Source organism: Boleophthalmus pectinirostris, unplaced genomic scaffold, assembly GCF_026225935.1.
Source record: "Boleophthalmus pectinirostris isolate CB_2022bp ecotype Guang Dong unplaced genomic scaffold, ASM2622593v1 HiC_scaffold_10, whole genome shotgun sequence".
NCBI lineage: Eukaryota > Metazoa > Chordata > Actinopteri > Gobiiformes > Gobiidae > Boleophthalmus > Boleophthalmus pectinirostris.
In genome coordinates, this window is record NW_026570971.1 from 33,168,631 (window position 1) to 33,188,392 (window position 19,762).

At 42.5% G+C, this 19,762-nt stretch overlaps 1 protein-coding gene across 1 annotated transcript in view; it reads left to right on the top strand.

The window, feature by feature from the left end:
• Positions 1-19,762, top strand: part of LOC110153422 (protein jagged-2-like) — a 121,956-nt gene that overhangs the window by 9,185 nt on the left and 93,009 nt on the right. The window contains exon 2 of the mRNA XM_020917306.2: positions 2,090-2,398. Within this exon, the coding sequence (XP_020772965.2) occupies positions 2,090-2,398 (309 nt within the window). The remainder of the gene's footprint in view (positions 1-2,089; positions 2,399-19,762) is intronic.

The following is a 19,762-nucleotide window of genomic DNA, read 5'->3' on the forward strand; positions in this document are numbered from 1 at the left end:
TGTGTATCGTGTGGGTTTGTGTGTATCGTGTGGGTTTGTGTGTATCGTTTGGGTTTGTGTGTATCATTGTGCAGAGCTGAAAGTCAAACCAGGATTCTATCTTGTTAAACCAAGTCCGGCTTTAGTCCTGGTCCAGATCTAAGATTAGTCCTAAATGGATTTAGTCCTGAGTCTTGACTGAAGTCCTGGTTTAGTTCTGGTGGTTCCACATCTTAAATCATTAAGAAACCGTGCACAGAACGATGAACTCTCAGGATGTTTGTGAGTTCAGACTCTTGTTGTGCGCTCGCTGTACTGGGCAGCTGGACCAATCACGTCGCAACACTGAACTTTGGGCGGAGCCAAAGGTGAAGCACCAAAAGAACCAAAACAAACATGGCGGTGCTGACAGACGTACTTCAGTATTTAGTTTGTGAAAATCGTGCAGAGGAAAGTGTTTTGTGTGTTTGTGGACAGGGGAGACGTCTGTGCTTTTCTCTCAGCTGGATTTAAGTCAACTTTGATTCAAATAATCATCATGTTCTGCATTTTCTGATTTCTTTCGGTAGAACTCACCTGAGAGTGACACACAGATGAGTCTGGCCTGAGACAGGTTCGTTTACAGCTGGGCTTTGTTCCACAGTAAGGCTTTAAACACATCTGTCATACTTGATGTTGTTCCAGGTGTTTTTATTGCTCAAAATTCTCTTGAAAAACTAAATTCTCACTGAGTGGGAAAAAGTGTCAAATTTTGATTTTTCTAGCATTGCGCAAAGATTGCAATCATAATTATATTTCTGATTCATGTTTTCGTAATCAGATTCTGTTCGAAGTTCACATTTTAAATACGCCCAAATCCAGAAGAAATGACAAAAACCTGAAATTTGAACTGACAAACAAGTACAAGAATCAGATTTCAGAACACGTTTGTACGGATCTAAACTACAGGGTTTGACGTTTTTACGCAGAATATTGCAGCTAATCGTGTCCATTCATGTCCAAAATAGTGATTTTGATTTGATTGTGATTAACCTTGTCTCCATGGAGACACACATGTTTAATAAGAGTGGGCAGTGGCTGTGGGGCGCTGGGTTTAGTGTCTTTGAACACAGTAGGACGGGGCAATATGATTTTTCTCATATTGATTTGATTTGAGTTTTCTTATTAAAAACAAAACAGCTTTAGATATTTATTCTTTGAAGAAAAGCAGGACAGACTTTTAATCGGTGCCACTTGACCCAAAAATAGTCCAATTTCCTCATCTGAACTCCAGGCCAGATGCTTTTACCGACAGAGGACTGGCAGAAAAGTTACACCGTGCATCTGACAGACGTTCATCATTTTTTATTTCTGGCTTGGTTTGGCGAGATAGTACCTGTGCTAAATATTTATCATAGTTTTACATCAGATACGTGACAGTTTGTGGAAAAAAAAAGAATCCCTTTGCCTGTCAGTTCCATCTAGAAGTCAACAACAACTATTGTGTAATTTACACCTCGAAGTATTTCACATGACATCTGCAGCTCGAGTCCACAAAAACTACAAAAGACAAAACTAGAAAAGACGAGGCAAGAGGTTTAGTGAAATATGAATTGAAGTGATGTTATTTATGTTTTAGTGACATTAGTAGTGACTAGTTTTGTGTTCAAAAACAGTCAAAACCAAGTGTGTGCTGTTGCCAGTGACCACTGCACTTCCAAGTAGTTCAAGTAGTTGGTGACATCACACAGGAGTAATCACACGGTTCCTTATACCTCACTCTCCCCTTTAGTCCTCCAGATCCTGCTCAGTTTAACCGCTCTATCTGAAATGTGGTTGTGGGCAGAGTTAGGAGTACAGTCCCATTTTAACGCCTTTTTTGTCTAAAATGTCACATACTGTGGCTTTAAATGTGCATGTAACTTTTAGAAGGACCTGTATAATGTATTTTGTCTGTTTAAAAAATGTCCCACAACTTTAACATCATATTATATTGTATTGTTTGTTTGTTTGAAAACATAATCTCCATGGAAACAAGCAGGTGAACAGAGTCTCCACCAGAAAAGTTACACATTACGGCTTTAACTTATAGAATTACAGTAAATTATATTCTTGTATTTCCCCGTCACAGGTGTCAGAGAGCACGGGTTACTTCGAGGTCCAGGTGCTGTCCGTGCAGAACCCCGAGGGAGTGCTCCAGAGCGGGGACTGTTGTGACGCGCAGGAGCCTTCCTCCGGGGGGCAGTGCGGCGCCGACCAGTGCGACACCTACATCCGCGTCTGTTTAAAGGAGTACCAGGGCGAGGTGACACCCAAGGGACCCTGCACCTACGGCTCCAACAGCACCCAAGTCCTGGGCGGCAACAGCTTCGCTCTGAGGGGAGGGGCCCGGGCGGGGGACGCTGGCAGAGTCGTTATCCCCTTTCAGTTTGCCTGGCCGGTGAGTACCACACTTCCACACGCTTCTGTCCATCTTCTGCGATGTTCTGTCCGTCTTCTGCGATGTTCTGTCCATAATCTGGTCCATCTCCTCGGAACATGTGGAATTTTAGTAACAGAGCTGTACATGAGCTGACCACTGGGGGCAGTAGTGAACACTTTTAAAAATGTGACTAGAACCAGCTGTAAAACAAATAAAAGCACCTCATTTTTATTGATTCTTTCCAACAGACGCGATCTAAAAACTGCTGGGGCTACCTACTTATTTGTTGCTCTGTTTCATCTGTTTTGCATCAAGAATCTCAGACTTCCGGTCACTGCGCAGTGCATACTGGGAAGGATTTTCTGAAAAAGTGAGCATCAAGCCACCATGTTTGTTTTCCCAGTGGGATGTGTCTAATGACAAAGTCGATCTTTTCAAGTCTTTTGAACCATATCACTTTTGTTTCTGGTTCTGATATTGTCATATTTTAGTTCTGGGTTTTGGACATCGTTAATTGTGTGGTTGTTGGATGAACAGCGGAAAACGGCTCGAGAAATTTGTTTGCGAACTCCATAAATGCAAAAGGGAATCAGATGTGTGTGACTGTAAACCTCTGTTCAAACTGTTTCTCTTCCTAACGGAATTGAAAAATAGTGAAAGGTGAAGGTGATGGGCAGGATTGATCCACAGGAAGAACCAAAAAGGAAACATTTGACTGTCTAAATCATCCCGAGTTTGCAGAGAACATTTTATATGTGGAGCGCTTAACCTTGGTTACAAATTTAAAAAGTCATCACCAAAGCGAAAGGCACCAACTGTTCACCAAGAAACACCTTCCACTGCAAAGAGACCAAGACGTGATGTTGCTGTAAAACCACAAGAACAAGAAAGTGCAGCTCAGTCTGTTTGTCTTCTGTACGTCTCACTCCACATACAAAATGTTTTTCGGAAAATCCTTCCCAGTACGCTTTGCATGATGACCGGAAGTCCGAAATTCTTGATGCGTCTATTCTCAGACTGACCTTTAGCGCCCTCTGGTGGTTGTTTAAAGCTGCATTGTGTAACTTTTTGGTTCCTTCACCTGTTTGTTTCTATGCATATGTCATTGCTCTGCCTGGAATGTTCCACAGTGTGACATTAAACAGCTCTACTTCACATTTATTCAATTACAGGTTGTTTTATAGCTAAAAAAACACCGAAAAACAGACATTGTGACTGTGAGCGGGGTCGCCTCTACACAGATCTGACCTGTAACTTGGTCTAGTTTGGTCTCCATGAAGATAGAAAGGTTTAAAGCCATACTGTGAAACATTCCAACCAAAGCAATAACATCTTCATGGAGAAAAGCGTTGGTTGGACCCTCCACCAGAAAAGTTACACAATGCACCTTTAAGAGAACACAGCCTTGACATTAGAAACATTTGGAAGTATAAATACTGTGACAGTTACTACGCCTGGAACGCACGGATCTGTTTACACACAAACATGGAGCATAAATTAGAGGGATATGTAGTTTTCACAATAGTTTTGAGTAAGGACGGATGATGTGGATTGAGATTTTCAACATCGGTATTGGTCGATGTCGATATTCAGTACCGCAGTCTCTGTGTGTGTGTCATGTTTCATTCTGTGATTGTCCTCTCCTCCTCCTGTCTGTGTGCTTTAGGCCTTTAGTCCTTCAGTAGTTCAGTTGATTCTTTTGTTCATGGACTTGTATCCTACCAAAATGTGTAATGTTCATGATGATATTTTGGTGAAAAGTGTTTCTATGGACCATAACAGAAAGGAGTGAAGAAGATAAGAAAAACAACAACTCTTTGCACTTAAATTAAGAAACTAAACCAAATGTTGCTTGAATTAAGAGAAACAGGTGTAGTCTTAGGAGTGCAGTTCTGGTCAGATACACAGAGTTATGTAATAGTTTTGAGCCACGCCCCCTTTTTAGGCGACCAATCATTTTATATCCAGACATTTTGTTATAATTTTTTACAAAAGGGAGAAGTAAAATCATGATCTTTATTTCGAGTTGTGGCCTTTGCTATGGATTTTAAAGTTTAATTTCAGTATTGGCAAATATCAGTTATCGGTTTTGTTTGTGAAGGAAATCGTAATGCTTCAAAAATTTCAGCTTTTGCGTTGCTTTCATATTGTGTGTTCTAGCTTGCTCCTTTCAAAAATAACTTCTGTTCATCGAGGCGGCTGAAAGTAGAGTTAGAAGGACAAAAACTGCAACTGTTTTATTAAAGCTGCATTGTGTAACTTTTCTGGTGAAGCGTCCCTCAAATGCTTGTCTCTATGAAGATGTTATTGCTTTGTCTGGAATGTTTCATGGTATGGCATTATACCGGTCCTTTCGCCTGTGGTCACCTGATGGGCTACGCGAGGGCACCTTCGAGCCTGTCCTGACACTCAGTCCTGGTTCAGTCCTAGTTCAGTCCTGTTTTAGTTCTAGTTCAGTCCTGGTTCAGTCCTGGTTCAGTTCAGTCCTGGTTTAGTTCAGTCCTGGTTTAGTCCTGGTTTAGTCCTGGTTCAGTCCTGGTTCAGTCCTGGTTCAGTCCTGGTGTGTGTTGTGCTTCCGCACTGGCTCTTTGGTACCTCTCAGGTGAGGCAGGCCTCACCTATTGAAAACGTCTGCTCTACAACATTGTAGTAAAACCATCTGAATCTGATGGCAAAGCCTGGGTAAACTGGTCAAACACATTCTGGAGCGACTCATGGAACCAGGAAACAATTTCTGTACCTTATTTGACTTGATTTCAGAAATAGCCAGTTTCTGGTAAAGGCTTTTGCATAACATATTTTATAATATTTTTCACACTAAAATGATGGGAACATGTTCAATATTATTCTTTAAGAATGAACATGTGTGTTTAGAGGCCTGAATGATCTTTATACAGTTTATTTCATTTCTGAGATATGGACTGTTTCTCAAGCAGAAAATGACCATTACAATAAATTTGACATGAAAATGGCCTTAAAATAGGAAGATAATATTGAAATCACATTCCTTTTATCAAGTCAAGTAGAAAAAGTGTCATTATCCAACAATTTAAGACAAAAGGAAGGTGGAATACAACCTTTTCTCATTTCATCAGAGGCCATTTCATGTACACCGGCCACTAGGGGGCGCACCCCAACTTGTATCCATGGATTTTTAAAAACCTTAGACCTAAACCTAACACCCTGCCAAAAATCCAAAACTTTTCCAGAAGTGCACAATCCTTATGATATTTCACAAATTCCCTCCCAAGACTGAACCAGACCAAGTTCCAGGTCAGATCTGTGGAGAGGCGACGCTGCTCACAGTCAGAATGTCTGTTTTTTTTTTTTTTTTTTGTATTTTTGAGCTATAAAACCACCTGTAAATGAAAAAACTAAACAAAGTAAAGTAGAGCTGTTTAATGTCATACTGTGGAACATTCCAGGCAGAGCGGTGATGTATCCATGGAAGCAAGCAGGTGATGGAGCCCCAAACAAAAAGTTACATAGTGCACTTTATCACTATATCAGTACTGTTATCAGTATGGCTCGTCTTTACAGCAGTCTGAAATGCTCACAGGAAGTTGTCTGCACATGGTTCTCACCCGCCGCGTCTCTGATTGACAGTTACACCCCCGCGCCCTGTTCTGAACGTTTTGTGATGATGTCCCCTTTAATCTGTACATGTTCTCTGACATGAGGTTTGAAGGGACGCTCTGATCGCTCCTGAGTTTTATTGGAGCTTTGTGAATATTTGTGAATAATGGCCGACCTGTTGGTGCAGATTTAAACATCACATTTAGTTCAGTGGAAGAGGCCAGTTCAGACTTGATTTGGGGAAATAAAAAAACGCTACTGGAATGAGCCGTGTCTTTATCACAGCGGTGTTGTGGTGCTTTCAGAATCCCCCGTAATATTCAGAATTCTGACATTGAAGCGTAGGGACATCCTTGGCTCTTCACGGTTTAAAAATTGAAACTGCACTGTGTAACTTTTTGGTAGGGGGTTTATCACCTGCTTTATGTCACTGCTCTGTCTGAAATGTTCCGCAGTATGACTTTAAACAGCTTTACATTAGATTTATTGAATTACAGGTGGTTTTATAGTTCAAATACTGAGAAAAACAGACATTGTGACTGTGAGTGGGGTCGCCTCTCCACAGATCTGACCTGTAACTTGATCTAGTGTGGGCTGTGTGAAGATAGAAAGGTTTAATGCTATACTGTGGAACATTCCAGACAAAGCAATAACATCTCAAAGGAGAAAAGCATTTTACAGCATCAACCTTCCACCAGAAAAATTACACAATGCTCCTTTAAAGCTGCAATGTGTAACTTTTCTCATGGAGAGTCTGTTCCCTTGTTTCCAAGGAAATTATATTGTTTTGGTTGAAACGTTATACACTATGGCATTAAAATTCTGGGACATTTCTCATCCGGACAGTGACGACCTTTCTAAAAGTTATTTGCACATTTAAAGACACAGTATGTAACATTTTAGACAAAAAAAGTATGTGTCCTTGCTTTGATTACATTGACTACAAATAATATTTTATTCAGAAAAGTACTTTAGCTCGTTTCCAATTGCAAGTAAACTCATAGTATCTTCATGTGTTTCAGTTTCTTGTTTGTAGGTGTCATTTTGAGGGCTGTACTATTCAAAATATGTGATCTTTTCTTTTGAATTGTTAATTGCTGTGGCAACTGTGATCATTTTTCATATATATATATATATATATATATATATATATATATATATATATATATATATATATATAAAAAAAAAAAAAAAATGTGTTTCTCACCTTCCACGGTGGTTGGTCTTCACCCTCATTGAGCTCGGGTCGTCTACCAGAGGCCTGGGAGCTTGAGAGTTCTGCGCAGTATCTTTGCTGTTCCCAGTATGCACTTTTCTGGACTGAGATGTCCGTTGTTTTTCCCGGTATCTGTTGTAGCCACTCTTCCAGTTTGGGGGTTACAGCCCGATGTCCGATCACCACAGGCACCACTGATGCCTTTACTTTCCAGGCTCTCTCCAGCTCTTCCTTGAGCCCCTGGTATTTCTCTAGCTTCTCGTGTTCCTTTTTCCTGATATTACCATCGCTTGGTATTGCGATGTCAACCCACCACGCTCTGCTCTGTTTCTTATCCACCACCACTATGTCTGGTTGGTTCGCCATCACCATTCTGTCAGTCTGTATCTGGAAGTCCCACAGGATCTTGGCTCGGTCATGTCTCCACAACCTTTGGAGGTGTTTCCCACCTTGATCCTGGGGTTTCCAGCCCGTACTCTGCACAGATGTTTCTGTACACTATGCCCGCCACTTGGTTATGTCGCTCCATGTATGCTTTCCCTGCCAGCATCTTACACCCGCAGTTATGTGCTGGACTGTCTCAGGAGCCTCTTTGCACAGTCTACCGTGGGTCTTTGTCTGGTGTGGTATCTGGGCCTCTATTGCTCGAGTGCCCAGGGCCTGCTCCTGAGCAGCCAGGATCAGTGCCTCTGTGCTGTCCTTCAGGCCAGCCCTCTCAAGACATATTTCTTGATATCAGCCACTTATATGTTCCGGTGGCCCCATGTAGGGGTTTGTCCTGCCATATCCAGCACCTCTTCCTCTGGACCCCACTGTCTGAGACAGTGTTATATATATATATATATATATATATATATATATATATATATATATATATATATATATATAAAACTTAGTATATTTTTATGACACTTGGCCTGCATTTTCCAGATATGTCTTTACCAAAGAAGTCATGCAAAAGTACAAGTTATAGAATCTTTCCTCTTGGGATTGTTGCAGATATTTACGTAGAATAATAATGTTTAGGCTTGCCTCTCCACAAACCTGTGGCTGAAACTTGTTTCTAGGGATGTAACAATAACCAAAATATCCTGATATCGTATCGTCACAGTTCTCACAATAATATCGTGGATCATCACAATATATCAAATCCCAAGTCTCTTTGCTTAAATTAAGAGTTATGGCACTAAAAAACAAAGGGAACTACATAGACCATGATCCTGTGCTCCATGTCAGTGCAGACTACAAGAAGAAATAACAGTTCTAATACTTTTAAGTCTTAGTTCTTTGGATGAAGTCTTGTCAAAGTATTTTAAGAGGAAAAAGTGGCATATTAGGCTCCACAAAATATCGTAATAAATATCGTACTGTGAGGTGTATATTGTGAAAATATCGTTCCGAGAGATTTGGATATAGTTACATTCCTAATCGTGAGTCTTCACTCCATATCATGAACTTTCCCACGATATCACAGTAAATATCGTACCATGAGGTTCATACCGTGATATCGTATCGAAAGACTTGGATATCGTTACTCACCTGCTTGTTTCCATGGAAATATTGTTCCTCTCGTTATAATATTACACAGTATGGACATGTTTTATTTGGAATATTCCACAGTATGGCATTAAACTTCTCTTGTATCTATATAGCCTATTTTTTTTTACCCACACTAAGTTATGTATCAATTGTTAATTTTTGACAGTTGATATTTTGCAATGACATCACTCTGGGGCAGTTCTGCATGTACCTCTATGGTGGAATGTTCAGCAGTGACCATGGAGACACAGAGCATGCATTAGCAAACTAATGCTAAAAACTACCAGAACATGTGATACCTTTTGTTTAGTAGAGATTGAACATTGCAGATCTGAAGTAATTTAAATGATTCTAGTGAAGGTGTTGAGTTTAAAAACACAGTGGAGCACTTCCTGTATTAGCACATGACATCACTAAGAGGAACAGAGTGTTTAGTGTTTGTGAGAAGTCTAAACATGTAGGATTTGAGTGTTAAATTAATGAAATAAAAGACAACTCCAGGTATTTTTGTGATGAGGAAACAACATTATATTGATCAGAAAATAGTGTAATATAGGCCCTTTAAGGAAATAGTACGTTGAATTATATAATGTGATTGTAATATTGACTCAGTACAAGTGCTTTTTTATCTGAAACCCTCTGAAACCACTTGACTTTATTTTGAAACTCAAACTTGAGCCTGACCTCCTTGAGTTCTTCTGAAGAGGACGGAGCTGTTGATTAAGAAAAGCAGGTAACTCATTATCAAATCTAAACAGGACATCGGCCAATCACGCGCGGACAAAGAGCGTGGGAAACTGTACCGACCAATCAGGACGCGGAGCTGAGGCGTGGGAACCTCGGGAGCGTTTTGGCATCAAAGACACTCAAAAAGGCTGCAGGAAAAGTGTGATAATGTCATCTGATTCACAATATGTTAGTCATACAGAGAGAGGGCGCCCCCGCAAAAGTAAGAGTGCATACTATGAGATTAACAGTTTAGTTTTATTTTGAAGGGGTGGAGAACAAGTGTACGCATGACAGGTGGATCGGAATATGTTAGTCATACAGAGGGAGAGAGGGGAAGCACCAAAATAAAAGCATAAGTACAGGTATAACTTTATTTTGAAGGATTATAGAAGAAAAGTGATAATAACAACTGAATTAAAACATGTTTTACAGAGGGAGAGAGGGGAACCGCCAGAAAAAGAGCATAATATGAGAAATATAGCCGCAAGCAGCAATGATCGGCCCTCGCGCGTGCCTACACCTCGTCCCGCAAACGCCGCACCCCACAAACGCCGCACCCTGCAAACATGCACCCTGCAAACATGCACCCTGCAAACGCTGTGCCTCGCAAAACACCGTGCCTTGCACTAACCCAAAGCTTAAACCTAACCCTAGTCATAATCTTCACTATAGCCCCAACCCTAGCCCTAACTCTTAACCTAACCCTGCCGTTTTACATCATTTTTGCATGTATTTATTAAAACAAACAGGCCTGGTTGTGATATACATTTTTGTTCCTTTTGCCACCTGAGCCCACTAAACCTGGACTAAACCTGGACTTAACCAGGACTAAACCAGGACTAAACCAGGACTTAACCAGGACTAATCTTGGATTTGAGAGAGAGAGGGAGAACCCCGAGCAGAGGTCTGTGTGGGACAGAATTTTCAGTCCTGCTTCCTCCCGCAAAGAATTATAATTTTCATTCCCTCTCCCGCCCACATCTGTGATATTTTGTCAAGCTCCTGCCCACAAATCTTAACCTCTATCAAACACGGAGAAGGGAAAGGAATTGTCTAACATGTGCACAAGATTAGAGCTCGACCACAAGTTTAGGCTGCTTAAAATGTTTTGATTAAAGCCAAATCAAATATCCAGCACAAATGATGTATGATAGACAAACATGAATCATTTGTATTTTTTACTTTACACTTACATTTAGTTTGCAGGACTGCAGTTTATCATCCCACCTGCCCGCTCCTGCATTGTGCAGTTTCACTCCCTCCCGTGCCCGCAGTGAACTTTCAAAATGTGTCCACTGTTTTGCGTTGGGACCCGCTGGAGGCCCGAGGGAGGCCCAAGGGAGAGCAGGGTGTCCACAAAGCACCACTGGACAACGGCTGCGCTTAACTCTGTGAGGCACGGAGCTCTCCATCCATCCTTTCACCTGCGCTCACCCGACGGTCTAGACGGGCGCACCTCCGGGCCTGTCCACACACTCAGTCTTGGTTCAGTTCGGGTTTAATCCTAGTTTAGTCCTGTTTTAGTCCTAATTCAGAGAAGCACGGGTTTTATCAGATGGCAAAATTTCCAGGACTTTTTGTCATTGTTCAGTGGATGAAAAATGGGTGAGTTGGTTAGGAGAAAAATAATAAGAAAGAAAGAATAATATTCTGATACGAGAACAATGTTCCGCTTATACATTTTTGGAAACCTCTGGTGCATTGCTACGTCATGTTGAGGGTCCCTGGTCACTACGGGCGAGTCACGTCGTGCCATTTCACTTTCGAGCCACTTGGAGCATCGTTTTGTGATACTAATAGGCCCTTCACCAGCCTCTGGCGCTCGGACCTGATAATAGTGGAGTTTTATTTTGAAAGTGAATTAGTTTGAGGGTTCATTATAGTATTTTAGACAGTGCAAATGTGTTTTTCTAACAGGCGTGTGCATGTTTGAGTTATAGTTCAGTTTCGCTCTGTTCCTCGGGATTTTAACTGAAGAATCTCTGTTTTGTCTGAATCCAGGACACTGCTCCAGGCTCCTCTCTACAAATCTGCCTCTCTGTCTGAACGAAGGAGTGAATGATAGAGAGAGAGATGGAGGGAGTGATGGATAGTGTAGTGGTGGCTGTTTGTGCCTCGCTCTCTTTTTTTCTCCGTCCCCCTCTCTCTGTTTCCTCTTGCAGTCTTTCTTATAGTTTCCTTCTTTCTCCTCTCATCCCCTTCCTTTTCCCCTCTTTCCTATTTTTCTCTTCCTCTCCCCCTGTTTCCTCTCTTTCTCTCTGTCTCCATCTCTGTTCTTTCTCTCACCCCTGTCTTATCCTCCCCTCTCTTTCTCCCACTCTCTCTTGCTCTCTCTATTCTCCCCTCCTGCCTATCGCTCTGTCTTGCTCTTCTTTCTTTCCGTTTCCCCCTCTCTTCATCTCTCGCTCTCTCTACCCTTCCCCTTCTTTCCTCCTCTCTCTCTCTCTTTGTCTACCTTTCCTTCTCTCTGACACACTTTCTCTCTTGTCATCCCTCTTCTTTCTCTTTACCCCTGTCTTCCATCCTCTTCTTATCATCACCTCTCTACTTTCCACTCTTCTCTCTCCCTCTCTTCTTTCTCCCCTCTTCCCTTTCCCTCCTGTCTGTCTCTCCCTCCCTCAATGTCTCCTCATTCTCTCTCCCCTGTCTCCCAACTCACTATCTCTCCTCTCTTTCTCCCACTCTCTCTCTCTCTTCTCCTTCTCTTCATCTCTCTCCCCCTCTATCTCTTTGACACACTTTCATTCAAATAAAGGCAGAGTAGAGTGAGAGGGGGATGAGAGGAGGAGGAGGAGGAAGAAGAGGAGGAAGGAGGAGGAGGGGTCTGTCTGTGTCTAAAATAGATCTAGAACCATCAGTCTGTCACCACAGGGAACAGTCTGTGTACAGTGTGTGTGACTGTGTGAGTGTGTGACTGTGTGTGTGACTGTGTGAGTGTGTGAGTGTGTGAGTGTGTGACTGTGTGTGTGTGACTGTGTGTGTGACTGTGTGTGTGTGTGTGTGTGTGTGTGACTGTGTGTGTGTGTGTGTGACTGAGTGTGTGTGTGTGACTGAGTGTGTGTGTGAGTGAGTGTGTGTGTGACTGAGTGTGTGTGTGACTGAGTGTGTGTGTGACTGTGTAAGTGCGTGATTGGGTGAGTGTGTGTGAGTGTGTGATTGTGTAAAACTGTGGCTTTGGGATCCAAGATGGCCTCCGTGGACCCGCCTCAGGCCCATAGACGAGAACTGAACGATTTACTAAAAATATCAAATTGTGATTTTTCTGACAAATATTCCGATTGTGATTCAATGTGTGATTTATGTTTTAATAATGTGATTCCGTTCAAAGCAGGATTATCAAAAGTATCGAAAATCAGATTCCAATCTATACTAAAACTAGTGACTGTGAGCGGGCTTGCCTCTCCACAAACCTGACTCAAACTTGTTTCCATGGAAATCTTGTTCCTGTGGTTATAATATTACACAGTATGGACATGTTGTTGCTTTACTTGGAATGTCCCACAGTATGGCATTAGACAACCAAGTTATGTATCAAATGTTACTTTTTGACAATTGATATTTTGTAATGACATCACCATGGGGCTATTCTACATGTACCTCTATGGCAGAATGTTCAGCAGTGACCATGGCGACACACAGCACACATTTGCAAACATTTGATAAATTTTGTTTAATAGAGATTGGAAATTACAGATCTGAAATAATTCAAATGATTCTAGTGAAGCTGTGTGGAGTTTAAAAACACAGTGGAGCACTTCCTGTATTAGCACATGATGACGTCACAAAGTGGAACAGACTGTTTTCAGTTTGAGAGAAAGTCTAAATATGCAGGGTTTGTGTGTAAAATGAATGACGCTAAAACTAGTATCGAAACTAGATACTCATTTGAGCCGGTATCGATACTGTGTGTAACTTTTCTCATAGAGTCTCTTTACCTGCTTGTTTCCATGGAGATGATATTGTTTAGGCCATTAAAGTTGTGGGACATTTTTCACCCAGACAAACGTGACGGCCTTTCTTAAAGTTATATGCACATTTAAAGACACAGTATGTAACATTTTAGACAAAAACATAGGCTCAGAAAAACATGTGTATTCACTATGAGCGGGCTTGCCTCTCCACAGATCTGAAACTGCAACTTGTTTCCATGGAAATATTGTTTCTGTGGGTATAATATTACACAGTATGGACATGTTTGCTTGGAATATTCCAAAGTATGGCATTAAACTGATCTATCTTAGTATCTAATCGAGTCTGTTAGTCCTTAGTATCGAAATTGACTTAGAATTTTTTTTCACATTTGAAACACAAATTCACCAAAACACTGACAAACTAAAACAAGAATCACATTTCAGAACATGTTTGTTAGAGACAAGACCATTTCCACAAGACGAAACGAGAGACGAGACTGGGTCCACGAGAACGAGACACGACGAGATTTTAACTTAATTCAGTTTCCAATTTTGGCCTCACAATTTTTCATTTATTTGATTTTATAGTTTTGTTTCCATTCTAATAGCATTTTTTTTAAACTTAGAGATGTAACTTACCAACACGTCACCTAGAGATCATTTTTCTCTTGTGGCAGTTTTGTCTTGTGAGATCTTGTGAGATCTTGTACCTTCTCTAATATTTGTACAGATCTAAACTTCAGGGCTCTGCTGGACAAGTGACTTTAAAACTGTCCGTGTGTTATTTATGACGTGTTTCTGTCATTTCAAAGTCATTTGTTACATTACAATATTACTGTGTTTAAAGTGTGAGGCTTTACACGACTATTGCAGCACTTTAAAGTTACTCTCAAAAAAATAACTATGAAGACGCTGAACTTTTGCATCGTATATGAACTGAACCAGGACTAAACCAGGATTAAACCAGAACTGAACCAGAACTGAACCAGGACTAAACCAAAACTGAACCAGGACTGAACCAAAACTGAACCAAAACTGAACCAGGACTAAACCAAAACTGAACCAGGACTAAACCAGGATTAAACCAGAACTGAACCAGAACTGAACCAGGACTGAACCAAGGACTGAACTAGGACTAAACCAGGACTGAACCCAGGACTAAACCAGGACTAAACCAAGTACTGAACCAGGATTAAACTAGGACTAAACCAAAACTGAACCAGGACTAAACCAAAACTGAACCAGGACTAAACCAGGATTAAACCAGAACTGAACCAGAACTGAACCAGGACTGAACCAAGGACTGAACTAGGACTAAACCAGGACTAAACCAGGACTAAACCAGGACTAAACCAAGTACTGAACCAGGAGAACTGAACCAGGACTAAAACAGGTCTAAACCCAAAATGGTACCAGGACTGTACCAGGACTGTACCAGGACTAAACCAGGTCTAATCCAGGACTAAACTAGGACTAAACTAGGTCTAAACCAGGACTAATCTTGGACTAGAACTTGGAATCTAGGACCGCCCCCGAGAGAACCCGAGTCGGTGGATCGGCTGCGGTTCGCCTCGTGGAGCGTGGAGTTCTGTGTTAGTCCTTTCGCCCGTGGTCACCCGACGGTCTACACGGGTGCACCTCCGATGTTTCACTGCTGCTGATATTTGTATGAAGAAAAACAAAAAACCCACCACTTCAACCCAGATTAAAAAAGCTTTGTGACGCGTGTTACTCACATTTGTACCCAGTCAAATATTACCACTTTTTTCCTATAATTCCTCACATTTCTGCGTTACAGCAAAAAGCAACGGATTACAGTAATTAGTTACTTTTATAACACGTTACTCCCAACACTGCTCCAGGGTTTAGCAGTTTTTATGCAGAAGAAGACCAGAGATTTTGTTGTTTGTGGAGGAAATGATGTTGCTTCAAAACATCAGCTTTTGAGAATTTGGTGATGTTAAACCTTCTCATGATTTGTTTGTTTTTAGCTCCACAAACTTGTCAGATCACGTTTTGGGAGTTGAGTAACATCACCTCTTTCTGAAGCTCCAAATTTCACTTTTGTTTGTTTGTTCTGACAGAGACGACGTGAACTTTGTGCCAGGTTTTGTTTCATTTTTCTGTGGATAGTCCCGGGAATGACAGAGATCTGAACCGTAAACCACGTCAACAGATCTGCAGTCGCAAAGTTCCACACAAAACTCCACCTGACGATTCGGACTCTGTCTCCAGCTCAGGTTCAGCCATAGAGAAAATTCCGCAGTGGAGCTTTAAAGCAGCCTCGTGTGTGTCGTCTGTAATTGGACAGACGTTTCAGGTTTCTTCTCACACACTGTATTTTTAGACTTGTCCTCCCCTCACCTCTCTCCCCCGTTTACTCCCCCTTTTTCTCTTCTATTACTCTCCCCTGTTCCCTCCTCTCTCTCTGTCTTTCTCTCACTCTCTCTACCTAATCTCTCTCCCTCTTTCTCCCTCCCTCTCTCTTTCCCTTTCTCCCTCCTCTCTCCCTCTTTCTCCTCATCTCTCTCCATCTTTCTCTCTCCTCTCTCTCATTCCATTTCTACTCTCTCTTCTCTTTCTCCCTCCTCTTTCCGTCTTTCTCCCTTTCTCTCCCCTATCCTTCTCCAGCTTTTCTCCCTCTCTCTCCCTCCCTTTTCCCTCTCTCTTTTTCCCTCCTCTCTCCTCTTTCTCCCCATCTCTCTCCTTCTTTCTCGTCCTCTCTCCTTTCTATTTCTCCCCCTCTCTCCCATCTGTCTCTGTCTTTCTCTCCCTCTCTCTCCCTCCCTTTCTCCCCTCTCTCTTTCTTTCCCTTTTTCCCTACTCTCTCCCTCTTTCTCTCCCCTCTCTCCCCATCTCACTCTGTCTCTCTCTCTCCCTCCCTTTCTTCCCTCTCTCTTTTTTCCTTTCTCCCCCCTCACTCCCCCGTCTCTCTCTCTCTGTCTTTCTCTCCCTCTCTCACCCTCCCTTTCTCCCCTCTCTCTTCCCTTTCTCCCTCCTCTTTCCCTCTTTTTTGCTCCATCTCTCCATCATCTCTCGCTGTCTTTCTCTCCCTGTCTCTCTTTCCCTTTCTCCCTCTTCTCTCCTCTTTTCTCCTCCCCTCTCTCTCCCATCTCCCTCCTTCTTTCTCTCCCTCTCTCTCCTCTCTCCCTGCCTCCTCTCTTTTGCCTTTCTCCCCTCTCTCCTCATCCCTCTCTGTCTTTCTCTCCCTCTCCTCTCACCCTCCCTTTCTCCCTCTTTCTCTTTCCCTTTCTTCCTCCTCTCTCTCCTCTTTCTCCCCTCTCTCCCCATCTCACTCTGTCTTTCTCTCTACTCTCTCCCTCCCTTAATCCCCTCTCTCTCTTTTCCTTTCTCCCCCCTCACTCCCCCATCTCTCTCCTTCTTTCTCTCTCTCTCTCTCTCTCCCCCTCCCTGACCCTGTCTCTCGTTTCCTTTCTCCCTCCTCTCTCCTTCTTTCTCTCCCATCTCTCCCTGTTTTTCTCTCCATCTCTCTTTCCCTTTCTTCCTCCTGTCTCCCTCTTTCTCCCCCATCTCTCCCCTATCTCTCTCTGTCTATCTCTCCCTCTTTCTTTCTCTTTCTTCTTCCTCTTTCCACCTCCCATTTCTCTCCACCTTTCTCTCCCTCCTCTCTCCTTCTTTCTCTCCCTCCTCTCTCCATTCTCTCTCCCTTCTCTGTCTGTCTTTCTCCCCCTCTCTCTCCCTCCTTTTCTCCTCTCTCTTTCTTTCTCTCTTCTTTCTCCCTGATCTCTCCTGCATCTCCCTTCCTCTTTCTCTCCCTCCCTGCCCCCCCCCTTCTCTTTCTCCCTCCTCTCTCCTCCGTCTCTCTCCTTTTCTCCCCTCTCTCATCTCCCACATTTCTCTCACCCTTTCTCTTACTCTCCTTCTCTCTCCCCCTTTTCTCACTGTCGCCCTCTCTGTCTCTCTCTCTTTCTCTCTCTTTCCCGCTTTCCTCTCCCCCTTTCACCTTTTCTCACCCCACTCTCTCTCTCCTCCCTCTCTCCTAAACTTAATAAACTCTGCTTTAAACTCTAAACTGTCTCTACTCCTCTGATAAGTGGTGGACGATGGAGCAGAGCCGATGATCTGATGATCTGATGATCTGATGATCTGATGATCTGAGGCTCCGGGACCGAACACCGGACACGACATTTACTCTGAACATATTTATTATTATCAACATCGACAAAATGAAAACAAGTCTTCAAAAAAAAAAACAAAAAAAACGACAGGTTCCATTATCAGTTTCAGAATGACACAGCAGAGGTGAGAGTCAGAATCCCGTGTGTTTTACTTTTACACAGAATAAGAGCCCATGGAGACACTGTTAGGTGGGTGGTTGGGTGGAGTGTCTTGCCCAAGGACACACGATGATATGAACCCCGGACCTTCTCGTTGTGAGGCGTGTGCTGAAGCTGGAGAGACAGAGCAGAGCTGGAGGATTCAGGAGAGTCTCCTCATGTCGTGTTCAAACACTCAGAGTAAAGACACACTTGAGACACATGATCACAACAACACCAGACCTGGACTAGAACAGGACTAGAACAGGACTAGAACAGACTAGAACAGGACTAGAACAGGACTAGAACAGGACTAGAACCAGACTAGAACAGACTAGAACAGGACTAGAACAGGACTAGAACAGGACTAGAACCAGACTAGAACAGGACTAGAACAGGACTAGAACCAGACTAGAACAGGACTAGAACAGGACTAGAACAGGACTAGAACAGGACTAGAACAGGACTAGAACCAGACTAGAACCAGACTAGAACAGGACTATACCAGGACTATAACAGGACTGTAACTGGACTAAACCAGGACTAACAAGAAAAAAACAGGACTATATTATAACTGATACCAGACTAAACTAGGGTTAAACCAGGACTAAACCAAGACTGGACTAAACTAGGACTGTTTCAGGACTATTTCAGGATTATAACAGGACTAAACTGGACTAAATCAGAAGTATACCAGGACTAAATGAAGACTATAAAAGGACACAACCAGGACAATACCACAATTATAAAAGGATTATAGCTGGACTAAACCAGGACTATATCAGGACTGTAACCAGACTAAGATAGGGTTAAACCAGGACTAAACCAGGTCTAAACCAGGTCTAAACCAGGACTAAACCAGGTCTAAACCAGGTCTAAACTAGATCTAAACCAGGACTAAACCAGGACTATAACAGGACTGAACCAGGACTATATCAGGACTGTAACCAGACTAAGATAGGGTTAAACCAGGACTAAACCAGGTCTAAACCAGATCTAAACCAGGACTAAACCAGGTCTAAACCAGGTCTAAACCAGGTCTAAACCAGGTCTAAAACCAGGTCTAAACCAGGTCTAAACCAGATCTAAACCAGGACTAAACCAGATCTAAACCAGGTCTAAACCAGGTCTAACCAGGTCTAAACCAGATCTAAACCAGGACTAAACCAGGACTATAACAGGACTGAACCAGGACTATATGAGGACTGTAACCGGACTAAACAAGGGTTAAACCAGGACTAAACCAGGACTATATAACAGTTCCAGCAGTATTTTTGTCTATCTTGTATTTTAGTTTCCCACGATGCATCTGTGCTGGTCACATGACGCTGGTATGAGGTGTTTAATGTGAGACGGATGGATTCAGGTCCTTCACAGTTTCACAGTTTGGACACAGAGAGGACAGGTTCTGGACACATGTGCCCTGGAGCTCTCAAACACAAACTATCAAACTCAAATCCCAGTTACATCTGGGTCAGAATCATCCTCAGCACAAGTCCAGGTCTGTTTGTGACGAGGAAACCACATCAGAACACATCACAAACAGTGCAATATGAGCCCTTTAAATGTTTTCCTCTGAAGTTATTACTGATAATCCTCTGTCTCTCAGCGTTTTGATGTTAGTTTTGACAGTCAGATCTGAACGTTTCATCTGTACTGTGTCTGTTTTCTTTGGCGCAGACTGAAGACAGTGTTTTGTGGTCCACTGTTCTCAGCATGTTTCAATTAGGTTGAACCGTATGCAAATCCTGAGCGGCCACGGTTCAAGAATTTAAACATGTGATCACCTGCAGCATCACACACCGAGGTGACGTTAGGCAAATCTGAAATATCCCTCGAAATACAACTTGAGAGGGTCAACAGTTCACATGGTTGATATGACATGCTTGATTTGATTTTGCGAATTCACTACAACTTCAGACAATAAATGACAAAGACTTCATTGCTCTGATCTACCCGTGTTCACCTCCACCGGTACATGCCCACTGTGACGTACACACAGTTTACACACTCTCTTCGTCGGTGGTACATGTAGTATTCTGCAGTACTGTTGTGTACTCATTTTGACTAGTGGATCTCCAGCTGTCCACAGGAGTCACAGAGGTTTTGTTGTGATGATGTTTGCAGTGAGGTC